Source organism: Daktulosphaira vitifoliae, unplaced genomic scaffold (assembly GCF_025091365.1).
Source record: "Daktulosphaira vitifoliae isolate Bord-2020 unplaced genomic scaffold, ASM2509136v1 Scaffold_5, whole genome shotgun sequence".
NCBI lineage: Eukaryota > Metazoa > Arthropoda > Insecta > Hemiptera > Phylloxeridae > Daktulosphaira > Daktulosphaira vitifoliae.
In genome coordinates, this window is record NW_026099576.1 from 1,465,111 (window position 1) to 1,480,961 (window position 15,851).

At 27.5% G+C, this 15,851-nt stretch overlaps 1 protein-coding gene across 5 annotated transcripts in view; it reads left to right on the plus strand.

Annotated features, from left to right (window-relative positions):
- The window catches only part of LOC126908325 (probable E3 ubiquitin-protein ligase HECTD2), a 123,477-nt gene that overhangs the window by 14,175 nt on the left and 93,451 nt on the right, over positions 1-15,851 (plus strand). For all 5 annotated transcript variants that reach the window (XM_050690260.1, XM_050690259.1, XM_050690261.1 and 2 more), the window contains 3 exons: positions 3,346-3,448; positions 6,491-6,580; positions 6,635-6,699. In XM_050690260.1, the coding sequence (XP_050546217.1) occupies positions 3,346-3,448; positions 6,491-6,580; positions 6,635-6,699 (258 nt within the window). The remainder of the gene's footprint in view (positions 1-3,345; positions 3,449-6,490; positions 6,581-6,634; positions 6,700-15,851) is intronic.

Genomic DNA, 15,851 nt, shown 5'->3' on the forward strand with positions numbered 1-15,851 from the left:
ATAGAAAAGTCCTAAAATTATATTTGATTTTTGTTGAGTCATTCATAGTTGATGTACACCAAAACCTCGTGACAGTTGTCACATAACCATATTCATCAGGGATGACCTTATACAAGGCCATTGTCCGTACCTTATAAACTAGGTGGAGTTGATTTTTGAAAGGAAAAAACATACAAAAATACACGAGTCCATTGAAGATTGAACACGCAAAAAAAAAAATAAGATAATAGTTAAGTTAAACTAAGGGGACTTTATTAAGTAAAAAAATTAAGTTAATACGAGGCAAAAAACCGAAGGTCAAAAAACCTCATCTACAAATTAAAAGGGAACAGAGAAAAAAAATACAGATATTAATAAAAAAAAATAGTTACACCTACACTTTTACAATTAGAAAATACGATGAACGTCTTCGGGTACCCACCAGCTAGTAATCACGACATTACCGCTAAGCACGGCGGGTATACGTTCCAAGTGAATGGTTTTAAACAGTTAGACTTAGCTTGCAAGACGTTGAGACACCCCGGAATAAAATGCACTACGTCACCACATTGTACTAATACTGTATACGCATCACCCAATATCATATAAAATCTATATATATATATATATATATATATAAATCACAAAAATAATATATATAACATGACAGGTGGTATTGTAACACGCCTGCCATGTTGCGGGACCTAAATAATAAAATTAAAAAAATAGGGACACCTAAAAAAAAAAATTTAATAAAAAAATTTTCCACACGTGCTTATGGCACGGCACACTTAAAAAAATATTCTGTCTACCGTGACGGACGAAAATTAATCAACAACCCGTTCCGACAATGGCTAATTTCCGACAAAACTACCGTCGTTTGACCCGGCGGTCCGTTGGCGACAACACGGCTGCCTTTAGAGTAGGGTTAACAAATTTTACCACTCAGTGCCGGAAATTATTAAGAAAAGTTTTAATAATCACATATCATAAGGCGACAATGTAGGTAGTGAGCAGTGCAATTGACGTTCAAGATAGGAAAGGAGCGGGGTGAATGTACACACAAATGCCGCCCATGAACCGGTCCGAAGTAGTACACAGCTGACTATCTCGCACGCGCACAAACAAATCACAACACCTTATCGTGATTATTTAACTGATAAACGCCGTCGCAGTACGCATTCGGCTCAACCAAGATAATTCAGAACACAAATAAATACATATACAAATGGACAAAAAAAAAAATAAACAGATACTTTTTGTCACGTTACAAGATGTCTATTATAATTGAACTAAGCTTACTATTTTTTTGTATTTAAAGATATGTTATATCAGCAGATTCGGATGATTTAAGTTCATAACTTTATTCTATAAGTACGAGTAAAACTATGCAAAAAATTGATTAATCGTTTTTCAAATGTAAAATTATCGATTAATTGGAAACCGATCACAATCGATTTCGATTATGGCAACTAGAAGCGTATTTAGAAAATTATGCTAGGAAGGTGGCATAAAACATTTTTTTTGCAAATATAATATAATTAAGTCAATAAGTTTTCATTTGATAAGTTGTTCACAAAAATGTAATTAAAACCTATGTCCAGAGAAACTTTTAAATATTTGGTTTGGTTTTTAAATATGTTTCTGAACGTCTGTATTCCAAATTAAAGTTTTTAAAATGTATTAAATTCTTATTTTTCTTAGCCTTAATCTCAACTACTTGGAGTTAGCCACCCTTATTCTAAACTTCTACTTAACACGATCTCCCACATCATCTACGCTTACTTAACTGTTGTCCTGGCGTACATCCGAGATGAAATAATCTGTCTAAGTTTTGTTCAGGACTCCTCATACATTTGACAAAATTTTACGTTGGCTATCGACCTGACGCAACCTCGTTAGTCGCCTCGTACGACTGGCAGAGGAACTATGGAAGTATTTTTATCTCTTATCCACAAAGAAATAGTTGTTCATTAAATAATAATGTTTTGTTTCTCCTATCATGGAAATAAATGTCAAACATTTTAAAATTATTTTATTTTTATAATAACCCAACCCCACTTTAAATATTCTTTTAATGGTAAATATTCATTTTAAGCATTTTTTATTAGGAAGCTAGTCACGTAGCTAATGTCCTTGTTTCAAAAGAACATTGCGGTGGCAAACAACGCAAAGAAACTTACGAACATATTTTTATAGTTTAAATTTTATCTTGGTGATTATTGTGCCGCATTTTTTCAAAGCGCTATCTCCGGGAAACATTGGGCTACCACAATACCGTCTTGATAAAATTTCTACATGGACATAAATATTTTTGAATCTTATTTTGGTCAGAAAAAGCTTAAAAAAAGATTGGTATAGGTCTCTCAATAAAATATATTCTCTCTAAAAAAAAAACTTATTCAATAAAGATGAAATACGGGTATATTATTTAAGTTAAATTTATGATAAAAAAAAAGATTGTTTAAAATTCTCTCTTTAAATGTAACAATCAGTCATAGATTTTTGTATCGTGATCGTATTATTTAAAATTAAACCGTTTTTCCAAGTAGTCATATTGACTATAAAACACGTAGTATACATCGTGTGAAACACAGTGTGAATTCAGAATCAACGTTAAATTGTTTAAAATATTGTTACATAGAATATTAGGTAAGTGCAAGTTTTATGTATGCCTTTAAACTACAAATAAATATATTGCTTAATAAACCATTGAGGTAAATTATAGAATTTTTCAAGAGATATTTAACATCAATTTTTCAATATTATTTAACCCCTAGATCAATTTATTATTTTGTCAAATACATTTATGTTACTTGATTTATTTGACCATTACCTTTATATGTTCAACCTCTATGTACTCACCTTTCTAAAATGCCCTTTTTATTTGTATTATTTTATTATATTTCACTCTTCGCCTTTCATATTTATTCTCATATGATATAAACTTTATTTTATTTTATTTTTTGGTTTATTACACATTCAGTTTCTATCTTGGCGCTGATGTGTTAGCTTTGCTGAATATTGTTGATTCTTTGATGAGAGACCATATGATAATTTTATCAGTGACAAACACCTTGTCCTATTCTAACTCCCTCAGTCATGATAAAGTCAGGTCGACAGCCGGTATAATAATCAATGATTATTATACTGATTCCAATCAACTAGTATGGATACTGAGAAATTATCATGATGATTATTCAAATAAATTAAAAGTACCTGTATTTGATCTTAAATACATTTTTGCAAATATGTTTGCATAAATATGCATTCTAAATACTCATGCTGTGACAGTATATGTTTCTATATTTAAATACAAATTGAAAAGTTTTTTTTTTTTGCATGACTGGTTATTTATTTATTTAGACAAGAAGTTCGAAAAAGTCATAAAAATGAAAATTTTATTGCAATTCAAAGATTTTATGAGAGATCTTTCAATTCATTTGCTGAAATTTGTGCACTGTTTAAGGTATGACGATAATATATTTTCTAATTAACTTGTAAATAAAAGTTTTTCGACGTTTAATTAATAAAGTTAAACTAGTTTAATGAATAAAATAAATTGTAATACACAAACAAATTAATGGTTCAATTCTTAGCTTCGATGCAAAGCTGAGAAGGTATTAATTTTACCATGATGTGTTTTTTTTTGTATCTGTTACAACTTTTTCTCAGTTCTATCTGGGCCGATTTTGATGAACAATATGTCAAAAGATCACAATTCGTATTTAGTTGAAGACATCGTTAAAAATTGCAAAAATTTCCCTCGTTCTCCGTAAATGAGGGGAAATCTCCGAAAAAATTGCAATTATAATAATCAGTAATTTTCGACATTTTTTTCACTTTTTTTTTAAAACTACCATAACTTTTTCAAAAATTAAATAATCAAAATAATTTTTTTAAATAAAAACCAAAGGTAATTTTATTTTATTTGGTATTATTTTTTTGACATTCTGACCCTTACCTACACACTGGGGGGAATTCAAAATAGCAAGTTTTTACAAAACTGAACTTAACTTTTGAAAATGATCCGAAAATACTGCGTCTTTTAAATATATGTTAAATTAAAGCTTATTTATTTATTTATTTGGTGTAAACGCCCAGGTAGGCTCAAGTACAGTGACAATAAATATATAATAAACATTGTTGCTGCGTACTATAAATTAAAAAAAAAATTGTCCCAACGACTTATCTCCACGCAAATAGTTGCCGTAGTTAAAAAAAAATGCATTATAAATACTTTTTTCATCCAACATACTTTTATTTAAATCGTGCAATTGCCCTATATACAGGAGCGTTCAAAACTTGAAATATGCGTATAAAAAGTAGAACTTTTTCAACTTAATTTTTGAAAATATTCCGGAAATATTGCGTCCTTTAAACATGTGTTAAATTAGGGCTTACATTAAGTATTACAAGTTGAAAAAAAAATTGTTCCGGCTACCTATCTTCTATGCGTAAATAGTATTCGAAATAGAACAAAAAATTGGAGTTATATTTGCTTTTAGAATAATCCACCAAATCCTTAAAATTAAACACTATTAACAGATTTGCATCGAAGCGTTTCTTATGATAGTGATTTTTATCACTGTCAGATTAAATCTATACTTGTCCCAACTGTGCCAAGATACTACTGTGCTACCAATTTTTAAATTCTAATTGTACACAACTAAGTATGTAATATTATTTACTATTTATACTTCTCAATGCTAAGTTTTACTGTGCTCAAGTCAAATAATTTTTAAATGGGTCATGAGTATCAGAAAAAATTTAATTGAGTGTGTAACATCAAGTTGAATGTTATATGTATCATTATGCACTAGGTGACCCTATAACATACACAGAGTTATGTAATAAAATTACATTCATAAGCGGAGTTTGAGAAAGGTCTTAAAAAGTCTAGGACCTCTCGAAAATAAAATAAGCGTTAAAATATTGAAAAAAACATTATGTCGTCTGATAAAAAATATTTTTAAGAGCAAAGAAATATTTATAGTTTAATTTTTAAATGGTAATTTTTCATTTAATAAACTATATTAAAATTTTTTTATAAAAATGACACTAAAATACATCATATTTTATCCCAAAGTATGTTATAATTGAACTTGGGTTGATTAAAATTGAGTATTTTGATGTGAATTGAATCGGTCATTTCGAAAAGGCCATTTTCCCACATTTTTTCAAAACTACTTTTGTGTGATAGATGTGTTTATCTAATAATAATGCAAATTTACTGAGAGACATTCATATTTCCAACAACTCGTTCTAGTCTAAAAATAACGAGTGCATTTGAAAAGACCATTTCTCCAAAAATAACTCGATCAGCAATTTTATTTGTTAAGATTCTATTTTCATCTGGTTTATTGTCTATATGTTGTTGATAATAGTTGATAATAACAATAATAATTATTGTTATTATCAAGAATAAGTGAGGTTAATATTATTAATAATAAGTCAATATGAGTGAATTCGAAGACGAAACTGAGTCTACGATTGATATTAAAAGAAAAAATTAACTAAAAAGAAATGATGTTGAAGTTCATAAACAAAATTATTACAAAGAATGCACAGTATATTTTGTAAGACTAATTATTTAATTATATATGATATACAATAAACAATTGAACAGAGTCGCGAGGTCATAACCAATTAAAATTTACAATCCATTGGAAAAGGTCATATCTCAAACACGTTCATTCCCTCATAAAATAATCCAATAGGTATAAATAGTCAATATTACATCATAGTTAGTTTTTTATTAGGGAATTCGATAATTCAACCCTTATTCAATTTTCATCTAAATTTATTTTGATCTTTAAAAATAGTTTTTTATGTTTCTTGAAAAATAAAATTTTATGGAGATATGGCCTTTTCGAAAAAACCGATTCAATTAAGACATTGGATAATTATTCACTAACTTTCACTCTAAATCTTAAATAAAGCATATATCACTTATAACTCAATAAGTATAAATGAATAAGACTAATTTCATGAGATGTTACATAAAAATATAAGAAAGATCGTCACAGAGCTCTCAGTATGTTTCAGAAAGACATAGTTCCGAGTTACTTAAACGAATATTAGAATGAACTAAGGAGACAAAATGTTTATTCCCTTTATAATAAAATGTTAAGATAAATAAAAAATTTTGGAAGTGGTAATTAAAAGACACTGATTTTTAACATAAATATTTAAAAGCAATGAAAAAGAAGAAGATTTATTCTATGGTAGGTTTTTGATATCAAGATTACGCGGATGGTAACTCATAAAGCATTTGTCAATTTTTAAATTTATTAATGCACTAAAAACATTTATTTAATTATTTGACAAGCATTCTTACTAGAAAACATAGTTGTTATTTTTAAAAATTCGCCCAATAATTAAAGGTTAAAAAATATATATTTAAAATTTTGAGTGTGCTTTTTGTGGGGTCAATAATAGGAATTTTTTTAAGAAATCGAGAAATTTCTAGAAAATTTTTTACAATTTTCATATATATTATTTTTTTAAGATTAATCCAAATCAATCTGGAGCTAAATTAGAAGATCCTGAATTACATTTAGAATTTATCTACTCAGTCCACGATTCTCTTAAAGATATGGTATGTTATACTATAATTTTTCTTGTATAATTCTAATTTAATTATCAATAATAGCCGAACATGATCCATAAAACAGTCTTGAAGTCTGTAATTAATGCATTATTAGAAAAGAAAAGAAGGTAAGAATATTTTCCATAGTTTTTTTTTATTTTTATAAATAAATTTAAAAATTTGAAATTATTATTGAATACTATTAGAGCACGGCATTTTATATAAAAAAAATAACGAATATACAAAATGGAAGTTTATGAAAAATATATCACTATTCAGTGATATATTTTGAACTGATTTATTATTATTTGAGTTAATTAATGTGAAATCCTCACGGAGCTTGTAAAATCATTAATTTTAAGTATAGATTTTAATGTACATGAAAAAAACTAATATTTATATCAACAAAGAATGTTGAAAATTTTAAATCAAATTTTAGTAGATTATTTCACAAAATTATATTTGTAGTTTAAGGCGTGAACTCGAATTATACTAATATTGAAGGAATACCTGATTTAACGTCAGACCATATACCAGTGCTCTTAATACTAAGGTCGCACGTAATAAAAAAACAAAAACGTCCTGTGCTCATAAATAAACACACAAATTGGGAAGCTTTTCGTGACCATTTAGACATAAGAATTGATTTGTCAGTTAAACTCAAATCTACAAGTAACATAGAGATAGCTGTACAGAATTTAACAGATAACATAATTATAGCTGCTGAACAATCTACACGTAATAATGAAGTTATGTTCGAAAAAGAAAAGACTTATCCTTTAGAGATAAGAAACTTAATTCAACTTAAAAGAAGAGCAAGGAAAAAATGGCATCGAACACAAAATCCAGTAGACAAAAGCGACTGGAATCGACTCCTCAAAATCCTAAAAGAAAAAATGTTCTCAATAAAAAATGAAACTTTTAAAGCATATATAGATAACTTATCTGCAACAGAAAATACAGACTACTCGTTATGGAAAGCAACCAGACGTATGAAAAGACCTCAAGTATATGTGCCACCAATTTTAAAGGATGATGGTACATGGGCTCGAAGCGAACAGGAAATATCTGAAACTTTTGCAAGTTACTTGGAATGTGTATTTCAACCTAACAACATACAATCTGATCTAAACACGACGTACTTAAACTACGATACCACTGATCAAACTACAGATCGCATTAAATATTTCACGCCTCTTGAAGTTGCAAATGAGATAGATAAAAATATTAACTCTAAAAAGTCTCCGGGTTATGATAGGATAAGTCCGCGTATAATTAAAGAATTATCTCGCAAAACAATCATCTTATTAACTTACATATTTAATACCTGCTTACGTATAGAATATGTACCTGTAAATTGGAAAAAAGCACAAGTCATCATGTTATTAAAACCAGGAAAGCTGCCTGAGAGTACTAGTTCCTACGGGAGGCCGTATTTATGCGGAAAAAAAATGGGCGGAACATGAATTATCCGGAAAAAATATCTCCGGAACGTATATTACTAGAACTGTATAATTACGGAAACTTTAAAATCCGGACTGTAAAATTCAGGATCGTAAAATCCCGGACCGTATAAATACGGAATACAAGATGCCTGTCCGTAGATTACCGGTCTTCTAAAATTCGGAATGTAGAACGCCGGACCGTAGAAATCCGGAAAATATTGTTATGAGTGGTTCTCAATATGCTCTCTCGTTCTATATAGTTTTATTCCATGAATACCTACTGAAGCACGGAGATTCGGAATGAATTTTCAGCATGACAAAATTATTATTAATTGTGTTTTAAAATTATTATTGTATAGAACAAATTCAAGTTGGACATTTGTTTTTCATATCTTCTATTAATGGAGATTTCTGTTCGATTTCGATCATTCTTAAGATAAAATATCAATTTTATATTATTAATATTCCTAAATTCAATAGTGATTGCAATAAGTGTTTTTTTAATTTAATAAATTTATAAAAATCATAGTGTACATACAACATAGCTATTTGTAGCTATTTGAGCAGCTCGAAATCGCTGTACATTTTAAACCTACCTTATATTTGAAAACCTGAAATCTTTTTGTTCATTGTTAAGGAGTTTTTATTAAATATTATTATAAAATCAAAGTAACATAATTGACAAACATATTTTAGATTTTATTCTTAAAAAAAAAAAAGTACAAATAATGAAAATAATTTACATCCCGGTGTGCAAAAATGAGTTAATGAGACGAAAAGTAAAATGCTCTCGGCAACTTGCGATATTGAAGTAAAAGTTTGTTAATTTCTTAGGAACGTTATTTAAATGCCAAACGCTCGGTTTCAGATACAATATAATACTTATGTATATTACAAATACAACTTTAAATAGAAGTTAATCTAATACTATTAGAGTACTTTAATATATACATTCATACACACATATTAATTTATAATACGTGGTCTCTATATAAACTTCGTTTATTTTTTAATTAATTTGATGCAAAGTGATCGGAATTTTGTTCTAAACAGCATACAAAAAATATTAGTGAATTTTATTGTCAACCCCTTCACGTACGTCAAAGGGATAAAAATTGAAAAAAAAATGTAGAAATCTATTTTTTTTATATATATCCTATTAATTATTATAAATAGAAAAAATTCCTCAGAATTAATAATGCAGTTAACTATAATGAAAAGAAAGAGGTCTTTACAAATTTGTTGTAACATTGATTTATCAACGTCTAACTAATAAATTCTGTTTAATTTTATTTTTCGCGAAGACTTTTTTGGTCTTTAATGTTTATCTCTATAATTATTGTGTCATACTTCGGTAGTAACCCGACGCAGACACAAAAAGGAATACGCAAATTAATTAATATTTTTTATCGACAAGTTCGACGTTTTTAGCTCCTCCCGTTGGATACACTGGTCAGAATTTAAAAAAAATGATATAATTTAAAAAAGAAATACTTAAGAATTTAATATAAATAAAAATTATTTTGATTTGTTAATTTTTGAAATAGGTATGGTAGTTTTAAGAAAAAAAATGTCAAGAATTATTGATTTTTAAAATTTAAATTTTCTTGTAGATTTTGTCCATTTACAGGGAAGGAGGAAATTTTTTTCTATTTTTAAGGGCAATATCTTCAAGTATATATGATTTATGATCTTTTGACGTTTTGTTGAAAAAAATCGGACCAGTGAGAGTTAAGGAAAAGTGGCAGCAGACAAAAACAAAACACATCATAGTTAAATAAATATCTTGTCAGCTTTGCATCGAAGCTAAAATAATATTTTATGCTAACAAATATTAAACTATAATTTAACTTATTGAAGGTCAAAGTGTGGATACTTTTTTAAATCAAATACTTTTTTAAAAAGTTCAAGATACTGTACAAATACTTTTATGAAAAAGTATTTGAAATACTAGTTAAATATTTTCATTTAACTGTATTTGGAATACATCTAAATTACTTAAACAATTTTTTTAAGACTACAGGCACAATAGGGGTGGTTACTTGAAATTTTAGGTTTTTATCTCTGAAGAGATGAAAAAAAATATTTAACTACATATTATTCTAGAGTTTTTAGAATTAAACAATAATTTCTTTTACGAAAATTACATATTTTCTAAGATAATTTCTTGAATTAAATATCAAAGAATTTCTTATCTTTAATTAATCACCTGTATAATATATTAGATAGATTTTTTCATAAGATAATTTAACCAAAAACATGGAGTTGAAGACATTTTAGCTGTTGTCTGTACCAAAAATTTGTAAATCAATTTTATCATTCAGGTTAGTTTTCTGCTGTATATTGATTGGCAACAATCATTACTGAAATTTTTTAATTATTTTTGTCCTTCAGAATAATGGGTAAAATTGATTTATAAGCTTACCGAAAAGTACTTAGACACTACCAAATAGATAATATTATTTTTATTATACTTATTACTTTTATTAATACTAAATTAATTATAACACAAAGTTAAACTAATGCAGTTTAAAATTTAAATTACTTTTCAAAATCTTTTGAATTTAAAATTGTACTGTGATTTTAAAAAATAGTTTAATTTTCAATTGAATTAAACTGACTTTATTTAACTATACGATTAATTTTGTTAGTTTATATGTTGTTAACTTTAAAATTAGCGTACTACATTTACGATGGATCCAAGTAATTACTAAAATGTATTCTTAACTCCTATTTGTAAAAATAAATAATCATTTTTCACTAAAGCTTTTTTATAATTCACGAAGAATTTTATATACAGTATATTTTAATGATAGTAAATAGAATATATTGTAATAATAATAAATTTTAATATCACAGGAATCTACTTTATACAAATTTTCATGGAAGAAATAATAAATGTCATGAGATATTTAATGCTTTATAAATAAAGATTTTAATTATTCACGTTTTTGGAACCAATGATATATTTCCGTAAAAATACAGTCCGGGAATATACAATCCGGCTCTTCACTTTCCGCGATTATACGTTCCGTCATTCTACGGTCTGTTATTTGTCTTTCCGTCAATATACGGTCCGGTATTGTACTTTCCGTCGTTCTACGGTCCGTAAATATTAGTTCAGAATTATTACTTTCCGTTATTATACATTCCGGTAATATTTTTTCCGTACTTATATAGCCCCCCGTTCCTACAGGCCGATATCACTTCTTCCTATAATATCGAAACTTTTCGAAAAACTACTTTACATTAGATTGAATCCCATTATTCAAGAACGTCAACTAATTCCTAACCACCAGTTTGGATTTCGTACTAAACATTCCATCATAGATCAAGTACATCGCGTTATAAACGTAATTAGTAGAGCTATGGAGGAAAAAAAGTATTGCTGTGGCGTTTTTCTCGATGTTTCTCAGGCTTTTGACCGCGTTTGGCATGAAGGCTTACTATATAAATTGAAAAAGTAGTTGCCTCATACATGGTGTGGGCTACTAGATTCATACTTAGTAGAAAGACAGTTTCGGGTAAGTCACGAAGAAGCTGTATCTGAATGGAAAGGTATTAAAGCAGGGGTACCTCAAGGTAGTGTCCTCGGGCCTATACTTTATCTACTTTATACATCTGATATTCCTACCTAAAATAAAATAACAACAGCTATGTTTGCTGATAACACAGCTATATTGTAATGTGATAAAGACCTTTCGATCGCTACAAAAAATTTGCAAATAAATGTTGATAGTATCCTTACATGGACAAAAAAATGGTAGATTCTATTAAATAGTTCAAAATCAGTACACGTGAACTTTACAAATAGAGTAACAAAGCCCAACCCGATAATACTTGATGGTCAATTAATCCCACAAGAAAAGTAGGCAAAATATCTATGTATGCATTTAGACTCTAAATTAAACTGGAGTATACATATTAAAATGAAATTAAAACAAATAAAACAAAAAAGAAGTAATATATATTGGTTAATTGGCCGGAGATCACAATTATCAATAGAAAATAAAAGATTACTTTATGTATCATTCTTAAAACCAATATAGACTTACGGCATTCAACTATGGGGCTGTGCTAGTAAGTCTTGGATTGATAAAATTCAAACTATGCAAAACATTACTCTCCGTACTATTACCAATGCGTACATGTACGAAAAAAATGACATATTCATAAGGATATGATGATACCAACCGTCAGAGAAGAAATTCAACGGTATGCCAGGCACATGAAAATCGTCTGAAGACCCACGTCAACAAGCTGCTGCTCAACTGCTTGATTACTCACAAAATGTTAGAAGATTAAAAAAAAATAAACCATACGACTTATTGTAAACATATATTATTTAATGTAAATTTACTTAAGTTTGGAGACTCTTAACTGGAAGTTTCTCTCCTTCATTGTGTATAATATCTTAACTATACATTTTATGTAATTTTAGATGTAAACGTTTGTAAAAAATTTTGATTAAGACCGCAAGGTCGTCTCAAATATATATAAAAAAAAATTTTCACAAAATTTAATCAATTAAAATTTAGTTAATTAAAAAAAACTTAACAAAAAAAATCAGTAAGTTTAATTAATTTACTTTGTTGATTATATTACAATTTAATTGTAAATTAAATATAAGTGTTTAATTTTTAATATAACATATATGTACTAGGATTTTTAATATAACTTTATTTGTTTATTAGATATAAACATTTAAAGTTTAAAATTTTTGAGTTAATATACATATATAATTCACAATTGATTACAAATACAAGTAGCTAATTGGTGTTCTTAGACTTTGATATTAACAGATACACTGCATTGTTATTATCAATGGTAGTAAGGTACATTGTTGTGAGTTTATAAATACACTAACTGACAATACAAAAAGTATATCGATTGATAGTCACAATTGATAATAAACAATCCGTCACTGTGACAGCAATGTCATAAAAAACCAATTAGCTACCTATATTTGTAATTCTTTGTGTATTATACCTGTATATTAACTAAAAAATTTTAAACTTTAAATGTTTATATCTAATAAACAAATAAAGTTATATTAAAAATTCATATGCCATTTACTATTAAATTAAAAACTCAAACATTTTATTAGATTCAAAATAAGTGTTCCCATTTAAAAAAACAAAGTTGACATCCTTGCAAGGCATAAGGGATGAACTTATAAAGTGATACATAGTTAATAATTCAAGAATAATGTGTAACTAAAGATAATCGAAAAAAAAAGGTTTAATTTATTATTATTCTGTAAGTAATTGAGTGGGTTATAATAAAAAAATCACTCTGTATAAATTCCAAGACGGTTATAAGTTTGTACTTTCATTATCAGAACAGTACATTATTAATAATCTTTATTAATTATCTCATATTTGATGTATGAGTCTATGAGTTTATCGTTTAAATTGGGATTCATCTATGATTACTATGCTGTCCAACGTTAAATCGCATTTACCAATATTTTTATCAAAATTAAATTTTTTACATAGTCCCACGTATAATGTGCTCAATTTTTTTGTAATTATTCTAAAATATGATGAAATATATTACAAAATCTTAAAAGGATCAAAAAAACACATTGATTATAATCATTATCATAAGAAACGCTTCGATACAAATCTGTAAATAGTGTTTAATTTAAGAAATTGATGAAAACTGAATAAAACTAAAAGATAATATAAACACAATTATTATAATTAGAACATTAATAATTTTTGTGTATATGAGTGGTGTGTTTAAGGGTAATATAGGCCTCCCTTAAACCAGTGCTATCAATATTTTTTTAGGTCACTTCTAAGATATAAGGACCTAATGTCCTTTTTTTTACTATCATTACTATGATTTTTAGAAAAACAATTCTATAACATGTTTAACAAAGTAAAAAAATATTAAATACCCTCCAATAATAATTTCTGAATACGCCTAAGGGGAATACCTCATTAACAAACGTCAACTTTATATCCAATACATTTTACTATATTCTCCTTTTGAATTTTCCTGATTTTAATAATAACATTTTTAATGTGTTTTTATTACACTGATTCTGATGTAATATTTTTTCTGCAAAACACTTATCGTGCCCGGCGTAGCCGAGTACTCCTACCGGAATCAGCGACCTACTTATGATGACGGCCCGAAGAGGCTTACGCGCCGAAGTCGCGTAAGGTTCGTAGGGTCCCGAGTCTGGGGCGGAATCCCATCTAGGCGAAGCCTAGTTCAAAAATATTACAGTAATACTACATAAATATTACCAAGGAAATTATTTTGAAGAATATTAGAGAAAAGGTTTTTATTACTAAAAAAACCAACTGTTATATTTAACTGGATACTTGGAAATAAAGCTACTACGTAAAAAGATATTGACATATAATTTTTTTAATAGTATAACCAGATAATTTGACAGAAAAGTCATTATTATTTATAACTGAAGTTTTAATAAAAACCCTGAACTTTTCTTTTATTAATTTTGAACTATTAATAACGTTTGTAACCTCCCTTATCATTTTACTTATTAGATTCTTTTTAATTCTTTATAAGGACCCGCTTGAATCATTTTTGATACTCAATCAAAATAATCTTCTTTCTTCATTATTACTATGGAATATTGAACAAAAATAGATTTATAAAATTTCACCTATAAAATAATTTTAGCAATAAAAAATAAAAATATTTAATATATAAGCAAATGTATAGAACATTTCCAGGGTTCAATGCTATGAACCCTGTTTTAAATAATTCAATTTTATAATTAAACATATCTATTTCAATATCCTTTATATTGACATTATGTTATTATATTACATAAGGAGAAAAAAATAAATACTTAGAATTAATGTTTTCCATCTAAAATAACTGTCCTCATAGAATAATTTTAAATGGACATATGAAATGAATTGATACAACAATTTAGAACAGTCAATAAAATTATTAAGTTTAAAATGAAAACTTAAACTACAAATAATTCGTCTAGTATTTAAAGTTTTAATATTATGAAATTATAAAATTCCTTCATAACTACTGCGTGACGCTTAATTATTTTACATTGGATAGATATGAATATTAAAAAAACATTTTGAATGTGATCTGAATATTGAATGTAATCTAGATGTAGCCCAAATAAGTGAGCCATATGATAGTAGTTTACAAAATAATTACGATATCTCTGTTAAACATTCTTTTAAGAAAATTTAAGATTATGGTGATTTTTTTATATTAAATATTATGTATTGCCCAAACTTCATAATACTATAGATTATAAAAATTAAGATTTTTCACCACATTAAAATTCTTTTTTAACAACAATAAACAGTATGAGGTTCCATCTCTAATGGTCATAATATATATTATAGAAGCTTTTGGTATTCATGCCACAATCGCAATTTTATTTAATGTCTTGTTAATTGTTGAACGTTTCTGTTAATACCTTAACAAAAAGATTTCATAATTCTAAATGTTCAAAAATAACTCATTGATATTATTTGTATAGTCTACATCTTATTATATAATAGAACAAGGGAAAAAACGCTTTTCTGGGAAAATTACTTAGCGTGCTCGGATTTTCAAAAAATTTTTTTTCAACGAAAGTACTCGGTCACCAGACTCCGGGAAAATTATTGGCGAAGGTCGGAAAATTTTTGCCGCTCGCCCGCGAGCGTTTTAAAATTTCGACCGTTTTCGAGAAAAACGCTCGCTGACGCCAGCGTTTTACGACTTAAGGTTTGAAATTTTCATCAGACCCGCCCAATGACATTCCTGAGATATGATAAAAAAATCAATTCAATCCGTTCATTTTTCACCGTTTTACGAGCTTTTTTTTTTTCATGCGC